Source organism: Chenopodium quinoa, unplaced genomic scaffold, assembly GCF_001683475.1.
Source record: "Chenopodium quinoa cultivar QQ74 unplaced genomic scaffold, ASM168347v1, whole genome shotgun sequence".
NCBI lineage: Eukaryota > Viridiplantae > Streptophyta > Magnoliopsida > Caryophyllales > Amaranthaceae > Chenopodium > Chenopodium quinoa.
Genome location: NW_018744502.1, coordinates 7,692,441 through 7,704,270, shown reverse-complemented (window position 1 = coordinate 7,704,270; position 11,830 = coordinate 7,692,441). Strand labels below are relative to the sequence as shown.

At 30.6% G+C, this 11,830-nt stretch overlaps 1 protein-coding gene across 1 annotated transcript; it reads right to left on the bottom strand.

Moving 5' to 3' along the window:
* Window positions 1–3,513: 3,513 nt before the first annotated feature.
* LOC110698209 (transcription factor bHLH61-like) lies at window positions 3,514–7,683 on the bottom strand. The gene is made up of 4 exons (XM_021875609.1): window positions 7,308–7,683; window positions 7,084–7,206; window positions 5,515–5,685; window positions 3,514–3,934 (listed from the first exon to the last, which is right to left on the bottom strand). The coding sequence occupies exons 1-4, from the start codon at window positions 7,383–7,385 to the stop codon at window positions 3,851–3,853; spliced, it is 456 nt and encodes a 151-aa protein (XP_021731301.1). The 5' UTR covers window positions 7,386–7,683; the 3' UTR covers window positions 3,514–3,850.
* Window positions 7,684–11,830: the final 4,147 nt, after the last annotated feature.

Below are 11,830 nucleotides of genomic sequence, written 5' to 3'. Positions count from 1 at the left end.
ATCTTATCTCAAATTCATAGGTCAACTAATTTTGACTAGAACGATACATGCGAATTATCTTATTTAAGCTTGACCAATAATCAAGGCTTATACAATATAAACTTGATCTAAACTCAAAGTAATTTGGTCAAAAGTTTATCTAAACTCAATAGGAAAAATTCACATAATTAATCCCAACTATTGATAGTCTTCCCAAATCAATCCCAACTATGGATTATTATAGAATAATCCCAACTATGAAGAGTGTCTTCCAAAAATGATCCAGTATGACTTGTAACCGGTTAAGCAGGTAAAGTTTTTTTTTTTATATTTTTATTTTAAACATCACTCTCTCTCCTCCCCTTGCCCAGCTCCATAACCACCGGTCCACCACTCCTATTTTGCTCCCCTCCACCACCCAGCCACCTACGTATGTGCACCATTTTTTTGCTTGCCCTTAATGGCTCAATGTCTCCTTTGCTGCTCTCTCCTCTTAATGTCATTGTTGACCACTGTCGACCTCGGCTGCGATCACGACCTTCCCATTCGTTCCTTTCGGTGGGTGGTTTGAACAAATAACCACCATTTATCGCTTTCTTTGTTAGCCACAAAACACCGCACACCATATCTACACCACTGATCAGCGTATTGCCGTATTACTACTTTTACTCAACACGCACCGATCAAGTTCAGCTCCTCCGATCCTTCATATTTCCATTGCATTTTCATTCCCTTACTTCATCTTGCCCCTAATTTCTCTCCTCTTCATTAAAAAGTAATGATTTTTGTGTTTTTTCATTTAAAATCAATGGACAAACAACAATAATTTATATAATGAAAAATCATAAACGACAATGATAGTTTATATTAGTATAGATAGGTTGTACAGTAGTTGTATGTTGTTGTATTGGATTTTTTCTCATTGCTGTCATGTTCAATCAACAATGTAAGCTCTTCTCTTTCTGTCTTCTTCCCTGAACTCAATAATTTAAAAAGGACAGGGTCGATTTTTTTTTTTTTTTGTAAGATATATTATTGCAGATTGTTTTTTTTTAAAAAAAAAAAGTATAAGCCAATCACAATATGCCACCTCATACAAACAACCGGTTTAATAAGTTAAAACAGGTCACAAATCAATTCTAGAAGACACCTCCCATAGTTGGGATTAATATGAGAAGACATCCAATAGTTGGGATTAATGGTATGAATTTTTCCAACTCAATATCTAACCAAACTAAATTTAATTCGTACTCATACTATAGGGTTACAACCCATAATTAGCTCACAAACCATACCATGAGCATGTCAATTGTCAAACTAAATACGAATACAACCTGTACCAAAATTGAACAGAACTTAAAGCTACAAGTACAATTACCGTATTCACTAATCTAAGCTTAGTCTAGTGGTAAGATTGTTACCTTCCAACCTTGAAATTAGGGGTTCAATTTCCATTAGAGACACTTTGAGGGTAAGGATCCCTTACCCTTCCCCCTCGCTCTCAAAGTGTAATTTCCGTATTCACCTAAATTTGAAGTGACCCAAACTAAGCCAATTTTAAACAAATGAAAATTCTGAGCAAACGTTATCCGAAATAAAGATGACCCAACCCAATCCTACTGCGTCAGCAAAATCTTGGACACAATGGATAGACTGGATATTAAGGCCCATTACTCATGACCTATACTCATTTCACGGTTGTGTGGCTTTTAAGTTGGGTTCCATAACATATCAATCAATAGTATTATTAAAATTCAAGGTAAAGAGTATCATTCCGCTATGTGTCACTCTTTTTGCCACATGTCTTCTTTTTTTTAATTGACAAAGCGCCACATAAGCGATTACATGTCAATGTAATAATCGCAGCAATATTCCCAAGAGCTATTATTTGATTCATTTATTATTTATATAGTGAATAAGAACACTCCATAATTGTTTCTTCCTTGAATTTCGCTTGATAATTCAGTAGTCTTAATAAACTGCCCACAATTTATTTGTAACTTACATTGTCCAAAATTACATAATGGAAAAGCTGATTAATTTACCTCATACTAATAGAGTTTGTAACTAAAAAATCAAATGACATTATATCAACTTTTCACCTTCATATGTAGTATTATTATTCTTGTTTCTTTGTAGTTTTAACGTCAATGGCAATATGACATCACCAGTTCCAACCTCATTAAATTATTTGATTTTCCCCTCAATTAAATGTTTAGAAAGTTACAACTCTTTCATATAAATAATACATTGTATGTCAAATATGTCATTATAATCACCCCTCTATATTCCAAATTACAATAGAATATGTTAGCTTCTATTATTAAAGCTAAGAGAGATCATTAAAATTTATGAATCTAATTTGCTTAACTCAATTTTTATTACATCAAACATGTTTTAATGATCTAATATGTTTCTATTTTCATGAAAGTATAAATGATAAAAATATACATAGCCCTTAGGGCTACATATAAGCATTAAAAACAGTGTTGAAAATTGTATAAATTTAGAAAATCATGATAAAAACACACTTATTACATTGATCTACGCATGTTTTTGTCATGATTTCCTAATTTTATACAGTTTTTAATAGTGTTTTTAATGCTTATATATAGCCCTAAGGGCTATGTATAACATTACCCATAAATAAAATATACCATGACGTAAATCCAACTGTATTGGATCAATGACAACCAATGGTCTAAGTTTTAAAAGTTTGACGAAATAATGGCAATGAGGCAAAAGTTAGGGAGAGAAAAAGTATATACATTTGGATCTTATACTATGTATTTTAATGCATCATTTGTGTTATTTGACCGTTACTAAATAGATACTTCCTCCATAAATAATAATTTACACACTTGTATATCGTTTGGTTACCCTTAATTTCAATAGACACTCAAATTCTCCATTGCATTTCTTTGATCATGTTGTTTGGTTGACATCTATATATATATTAAAACCCAAGGCAAGAATTTTTAGGTTTTATAAATTCTCACATGACACCAGCACACATTATGTCATTATGTAGAGTAATTCGTAGAAATTGTATAGATGATTAATTTCTCTTGCATTAGTAACTCTCATATAAATTTATTTTCTACGTCAACCAAATGAGATCTTGACCATGTTTTTTTTTCCTTTTATTAAAAAAAATATGTTAAATGTATGTCATAATATCGAATTTTTCTTTATTGAGTACATAAATTTTACTAATATTTAATTACTTATATTTATGGTAAAAAAAAAAAAAAAAAAAAAAAAAAAAAAAAGATAATGCATTGATAAGTTTGCCAGGTTTGACTGTGTTGATTATTAAAGAAAGAAGAGAGTCGCACAAGCCTTCATTATTGCTGATCATCAATAGGCTACTTACACAATATATAGTAACATAGCATCCTAATAGGTGTAGGAAACCAGACTTCAATTCCTAAACACCTTCAACTTTTTAGTTCTAATAAGTTGAACAAATGAGAGGATTAATAAGAGCAAATCATAGAGTCAAGTCACTGCCTCACGGTAGCATGCATTCACTTTTTTTTTTTTTTTTTTTTTTGGAAAACGTAGCATGCATTCACTTAATTAGCAAGTACCAACTAGTATATATTACTAAAACATTGTAATGTAATGGTACACTTAGCTTAATTTCAAGCTAACCGCGGGAGGGACAACAAGCTAAGGGATTCATGAAAATCTCCAACCCGTTCAATAACTAGGCCTACTTTCTTGGCATGAGTGAGCTAAGGCATCGTAACGAAATTTGATGTCATTGTGCAAATTAATCAAATGAACCTATAGCTATGCCAAAAAACACAATAATTTTTGACATGTAGAGTAAGTACGCATATATGCATTACTCTAAGTTCGTCGTCTACGTACTCTCACTCCAATTTCTAATAGCTTGTAACACTGCTTGCCTTACTACTTGTGCATCCAAGCTATCTACTCCTTCATTCTGCGATGCGTACAATAATATAATTGTGTTAAAACAATGAAAACAAAAATTAAGGCAACATTACTAAGTACAAGTAAACATTCAAAATTAATATTTGCTGTGTTAAAACTATAGTTCAATAAAGTGATTGTTTCAACAAAAACAATTAAAATTAATAATTATCTATATAAAAATTAAAACGCTGATATGAATTATTAAATTTTATTATTCATACATTAGCTCACTAAAGTTAAATGGTCAAATGCTGACATATATCATGGAGATGATGATGACGACTTTATGATGACGACATCAAGATGATGAAGTAAGATGTATCATGTTTGTAACTTTTTTTTCAACTCTGTGTTAATTTTTAGTTAGTGTCTTTAATTGAACACAAAATTAAATTAAAGTTGTAACAACGTAGGGTACGAATGTGGATGTGGATGTGGATGTGGATGTGGATGTGAGTTAATTCCCTCAAAACCATTTACAACCAACTTAATTATATATACTTGGTACCATGTATGTACGTAGTTACATTATTTTAGATTTAAAGTAGGTATAGACGTATAGTTACTTTACATACTCATAATAGTATATAACATCTTTTAACATGTGTTTCAAAAAAGGGATCGATTATTAAAGACAGTACAATAAGCGACCATGAAACATATAGTAAGTAGTAACTAAATTAAAACAACATAAACACTAACTACAGTAGTTCGTTGAAGAGGAGTTAAGGTTTTAAATCTTCTTAAAAGTCACTCTATGCCAAGGCAATTCCGAATGCATTTTAAGTAACAAGTACTAGATTAATTTCTTTCCTTTCCACGTTTATACTTAATTGAATTTGTTTTTACTGACTAAAACCTATTCTAGAGTTTAAAACTTATTACAGTTGTATTGATCAACTTATTTTTACTACTATTATATTATTATTATTGTATTGTTTCATGAAGCTTCTAATTTTACCAATCAAAATATATTTTTATTGTGGAGACAATAGGAATATAGGATCTTAATCAAATATCGTGACTTTTTTAAAAGCACACCATAATAACATAAGTTACGTAATTTATTAAAATGGGTCGGGTTACTTTGGGTTTAGACGTAATCGGTTCGGGTTATTGTTAGTTTTGGGTTGTAATGCTTTGGCTTGATAACGGGTTGGGTTAGTAATGGTTCACACAAATTTGATTCATTTCAATTTTGGGTTAGAAAAAAAATATTAGATCGAGTAGGTTTTCAGTTTTCGAAAATTAGTTATTTAACAGTTTAGTTTCTTTTCGAATCGGTTCAAAACAGTTGGGCTATACGGTTTGGATTAGAAACTAGCAGCTCTAATTATACTTCAAAAGAGATTTCCTTAAAATCTTGCCATATGATGACTCATCTATCCCTAATTGCGAGATAGAGGTTAAAATATCAAAAGAATAATTTAGGATGCCCTAGTCAAGGAAGTATAAGTCAATGTATACTCCAAATTATGAGAAGAAATAATTTAAAGGAAATGCACAGATTTTAGATTTATTTTTCCTCATCACACAAACACCAAAACAAAATTATTTTTGCAATGGTTTGTGTAGAAAAATACATACCTCCTCACCAACAGCTTCGAGCTCAAAGCGATCTGTACATGAAGCTTTAGCATCCAGAACTTCGAGTCCGAGCTCTTCGAAGGCTTCAAGTATGGAGACCAACAAGCCAGGACAACTTCTTTCTGAGAACACATTCACTAGAAACCCTTTTTCTAGGGTTTGTACACTAACCTAAAAGTCGATCGAGAAATAACACGTAAATATATCTATCATTCATGATTATCAACATTTGTACACATCATAGTAACTAAGTTGATAGTGAAGATTGATCAAAATAACATATGATTATATTTTCTTACACATATAACACGATCAATGTACATACTATGGTCAATGATTGCTAAAAATTAATTTGGTTCTTAATTCATAGGTACTAATTATATAATGGTCGTATAACACTTAATAGCCTCCGTACATACACTATCTACTTCACTTTAGTTGTTTGAAAACTAGGTCAAAGGGATACATATATCTTCACCAAAAAAAAAGGCGATACATATATATGTAAAAATTACATTTGTGGATATTTACCAATCAATTTATTTTCATGTTTTAGAGACCATTTGGTGTGGTCAATTAAAGCTTGAAAGTCTATATATTGTGTACATCTCTTACTGTATTGTTCATCTTCATTTTCAATTTGAACAATGTTCTCACAATTGTATTTAACAACTGTCACAAAAACTGTTCTCATAGTTTTATTTAACAAACGTCACAAAATTATGCTAGAGGTTTAATTTGAAAATATAGTTTGATTTATTCATGTATTAAAAAAGTTAATACACCTTTTGAAAAAAAAAAAAAAAAAAAAACTATCAAACTTCTATACTCAAATAATAAGGGACAAATTATACACATTTAAGAAAATAGTAATAATAATGAAGATCACAAATTCATTAGATGAAAAAAAAGGAGATCAAAAGGTTATACAAATAAATAAAGTCATGCATCATGCCAAAATCAAAGTTTTTTGGAGTAAAATTTTCTTGATTAATAATGAATGATAAGTTTAAGTAGGAATATTATATTTAGTTATTTTGATAAGAGCGAGCTAAACCATCATTTTAATTTATTTATTCTAACAACGCAGTACAAAGAGTAAACCTTTTGTTTATTTGATAGACCTAATTAAAAGTTTCAAGTAAAATGTCACCAAATTATGACTAAGAAATCAGGCCACAAAATAGAAAATACATACAACAGCAATAATTAGACAAAAAATCGTTACATTAATATCTATACATGTTTTTGGCTTTATTAAGAACTTTGGGTTCAATTTCAATTCCAAATTTTTTGGCGCTTTCCACAAACTGATTAGCTCAAAACACTTGATGAAAAAAAATAAATAAAAATAAATGTCAAAAAATTAAAGGATTTGTGTTTTAATTATTTGTTGTTTATAAATTATCTTTTGTCCACTTAAATAAAAAATAAGACAGCTAAAATATTTTGTAAATGTAGAGTATTTAATCTTGTAATTATAATTTTACTGAATTACACAAACTCAAGAATACCTGAATTAATTAGGAATTCCTTTAAATTAAAAATAAAAATAAATAAAATGTATACCTTAGGAAATGGACTAGTGCTACTACTACCACAACCACTAATGTCTTGATTAAGCCTTTCAATCTTTTCCTTCAACTCTTGAATGTGTTTGGATGCATCTACTAATATAGAAGCCGTGTTCGCCTGCATACAATAACCCGAAACAAAACAATAAATATAGATCGAAAATCTTAAATAATAGTAATAGGAATAAAAAAGAATAACAATGAACATAGTACACATACGGCGTTGGAGTTGGTGACTGAACGGAGGAGCTGATATTTCTCTTGCAAAGCAGCCCTCTTTTTATCTTTAGATGACATGATTATATCTTTATCTAGATCAAACGAATCGAATCGAATCGAACGATCGATGGATTTGTTTGTCTTTCTCTAGTGAGAATGAAGTGAGTAGCTACTTAAATGTATTGTATAGTATGTGTAATGTGCTTGGAAGTGATCGATGATCAAACAAATAAAATGATGGATCGATCTCTGTCTATATATTTGGGTTGCCCTGAGAAAGTGGGAAGGTAAGAGAGCCTTATATATAAATTCAGTCTCTTTTGTTGTTTGTCTGCTGCTGCTGCATATCATGGGGGTGGTAGACCACATATATATCATATATTACTGTGCAAGTGCAACTACATATTTTAGACTAGACTAGACAGCATAAATATATATAGAATCGTTAAATAAGTACTCGTACTTTGTAACTGTTGTATATTGTAAATTATCTACAAGTGTCTCTATTTAGGTTGGTCCGGGATGGGCCAGTTGAAGTAATCTATAACTTTTTAATTATATATAGTTAGTAGTTAAAAGTTAGACCGGTTAGTATAGCTAATAAATACGGAGAATATAAATTGAAGGGTAAGAACTAAGAAGTAAGAAAACAGATCCACCTCTTCAAATCAGTCAAGGTCGGGTGTGCCTATCTAAACTAACCTAAACATTAGCCATCTCCCATTCTCCATAGTATTGTTACTCAAAGAAAAATGTTGCCATATATTATTTAAGGCTCAAACTCCTACCTCTCTTAAGCTAAAGAATCCTTAGCTTGCTAAAGGTCTCCATATAATATTTAATAATCTTAGGGTCTGTTCTCTTCATATTATTTTCTGTTCAATTCAGTTCTTAATTTTCTTCTCTCATAAAATATTCAGTTCAGTTCAGCTCCAACAAGTGCAGTTCAATTCAGCTCAATTCAGTCAATCAGAACAGGCCCTTAGTTCTTCTATTTTTTGGATGTACAAACAGTCACAAATGATAGTAATTGATTAGGCAAGTTCCATATATATATTTGAGATCCCTAAACAATTTAAACAAAAATTTATCAACCTTTTTTTGATGAGATTTGACAATGCACTACAAAATTTAAAGAAAGCTGAAAACGACTAATTACTACAATAAATTATATCAATATAGAAAGATTAATCATCTAATTAAGGAAAATAAAAGGAAGAAAGTGATACTTATAGGCATTGTATAGTCGACGATTATAATAGATGCTTAGATTGGTTTTGTCTAAAATTATATAATACTATGAACTTTGAATGTATCTTGTTTGAACTTGTTAGAACTATTTTAATCTATCTATTTTTTGAAATAAGATAAAAACAAGTTGAAAACAAACAAACAACTCTTCGCTAGCTATAAGTTAAAGGGACGTAAATTTCCTTCACGACATGTATGGTATATATGCATCAATAAGAAGTGGTGCTAATTAAATTTAATCTTCATGCAAATTTATGATGAAATTAATTTCTTATGTTAATGTCCACAATAATAATTATCTACCTTAAACTATCTCTTTTTTGTTATAAGTCTTCATTATTGGCTTATTGCCATCCATTTAAAAGACGATTTTAGCATGAAAATTATAAATAAAACCTATTGGAAAATCCTGTTTCACTGTTTGAAGATGATATTACATCATCCATCATGGAAAATTAAATGATAATATCCTTAGAAAATTACACCCTTTAATTCATTTCTGTCACAAAATTTTTTTACCATTCATCTATTGACAATGTGATTATATACCATTCTACTAGCTTTATTTGGAACCAACCAACATAATTATCTCTTAAACTTAATCCTTCTAAAATCTAATTTACAGGATAACTAATGAAAACATAAAAGGCCATTTAATAGATAAAACCGCCGCGATGCTTGAAAATACACATATGAAGTTGTGAGTCATATTATATTCAACCACAAAAGAAAAAAATTTCGGATAGATATTATATTTATGATAATAATATTTATTGCAGATTAGGATAGATTTTATATATATTTTATATCCTTATCGTGCTAGGTTGTCTAACGTGATTAGGAGTAGTATTGTAAACTCTATACATATTGATCTATACATGATACACACTCTAATTTGAGGATTTCCCCGAATTCTAACATATGAATTATGTAAATTGGAATTTGATGATGAAGATGGAACTAGATGCTAGATTAATCAAACATATGTAACTTGGACAAGATAGCTTTGTGACGCTTTCGATATCCGTCATGTCTACTGTGTGTATAGTCTCCAATCACAAAATGTCATGGCATTCCAGCTTGCATTCATGATGACATTGAACAAAAGAGAGGGAAATAAATGTTATTGAAATGATTGATTTGCATGCCAATTTATCACTAATTAACTCAAGTTTTGACATGTTATTCGAAATCAATACAACAGTTTCTAATTGACTAGATTTTGCAAAATTCACTAGTACCCAATTATAGGCCTTGTTGGGTTGACGGTAACATCTTTTCAAGGTAAATAAGGGTCTGTTCTGATTTACTAAACTAAGCTGAATTGAATCGAACTGAACTGATTGGAGCTGAACTGAAGTGAACTGAAATGAATTGTTTATAAGAGAAGAAAATTAGGATCGGAATTGAATTGATTGGAGCTGAACTGAAATTAAACTAAAGAAAACAGGCCCTAAATTTATACTTTGTATAAAATAATTACTTTTGTGTTAAATTACGCATATAGGTTGAATATACAAGCTAAGAGCTAAATTGCTAATTTGAAGAGTTATTTATACCCTCACCCCTAATGAATATCAATTCGCTTAATTTTTTTTTTTTCCTTCTTATGTTTAGAGAGCTACAAGGCCGCCGAGGGTGAGAATCAATCTCAACTTCTCTTAGAACCAAATCAATCTCAACTTCTCTTAGAACCGAGAGAGAAGTTCTAACCACTTGAGCTATTCCTCGCTTAGTTAGTGAAAGTAACACTAGGTATCCATATCGACTATATGTGATAATAGAATAGGCGTTCGTGGGGCAAACGGGAGGATGTGATGGAAGTATAAAAACAAAACTAAATTTGCATGAAAGCAAATGTATACAAAAATGAGCATGCACACATACAAAAAGGAATCTACTCGTGATCCGACCTAGTTTTAGAGAGTGAGAAGAAGCTGTCAAAGCTTCCTATTTAGCTGTCAATGCCTCCAAACATTTCTCACGGGGTATTATTAACAAGCCTCCCTAATTATCAACTCTTATCTTTCTTTCTCTTATATTTTTGATCTTTTAATTTTCCTATTGCTTTTTCATCATTTTATTATGGATTTTTCCTAACTTCTTCTAATTTTGTTACCTTCAATTTCTTTTGTACGACGATAAGGTCACACTATCACATTCTTGGTTTCTTCTTTTACAATATAAATATTGTGTGGGTCTATATATTGAGTTTAATTTATAACAAGTATATATCGTTCTCACACCCTTTTTAAAGGGACACCATATGTTTCATACTTTTATTTATGGAATGTTATGTCATTCATATGAGTATTAACTTCGTTTTTTGTCTAAGACCAAAATTAGTTGCATCGACCTAAGATTAATTAGTCTTTAAGTTCTAAATATCACTATATTTATCTGGCCTGTATACATATAAGTCATCTCAAGCGTAATTAATATATTAATACAATTGAGAAATGTATTTAACAACTAACTTAATTGATTTCTTTAGGTTTAATCACAAATTTTCACGGTCTATTGCTGTCTTTAAAAGAAAGATCCCCAAAAAATTGTGGTGGCGTTAACTAGGATACAAGTTATGAATGATTATATGAGTAATATGACTATTGATAGGCAAATTAAGAGGACCGACTAAACTAAAAAAGCTAGCTTGATAGTTAAAATATTCCACTTTAAAAGGAGGGGCGATGAGATTAAGTTTGTCACATGTTTATCATGTTGGCTCTTGGCACCATTGATAGATTATAATATAAATCGATCTTGGGCTTCAACCATCATATTAAGCTTTTGGTTTAACCTTTAACATAGTATTAATAGCAAGCATAACAAACAAAAAGGCCATGTGTTGATCACATCTCATCCGCCACCTCCCACTTTCAAGTGTAATATTTCGCACTGGGTATGAAGATAGTCCATGTTACATCTACACTGCAAGCTCAAAGGTTCTTATGTTAGGAGGCGTGATAGAATGAATATATATAAATCGATCCTAGTTTCAACCATCAGTTTAATCATTTGGTTAAGTTGATCTTTTAACAACTATGTCAGATCACGAACTCATCCATAAATTTAAGTAGATAGTTAGAGTCCAAATTTGACTTTATGAGACTATATGTAGTAGCCAAATTACCCCATCCATAAATGGCTCTTGGTGTCATATCACTGATGTATAGCCAGCTATGTCCAAATCGGTGTTCACATGCACACAGAAAAGGGTGGATGGAAAGAGAAAGTGTGTAAATAAGAATGAAGAGCCAAATCAAATTCCC

Coding starts and splice junctions, on each gene's coding strand:
- LOC110698209 (XM_021875609.1), bottom strand. CDS start 7,385: ATGTCATCTAAAGATAAAAAGAGGGCTGCTTTGCAAGAGAAATATCAG. Junction 7,207..7,307: donor CAGTCACCAACTCCAACGCC/GTATGTGTACTA, acceptor TATTGTATGCAG/GCGAACACGGCTTCTATATT. Junction 3,935..5,514: donor TCGAAGCTGTTGGTGAGGAG/GTATGTATTTTT, acceptor TACGCATCGCAG/AATGAAGGAGTAGATAGCTT.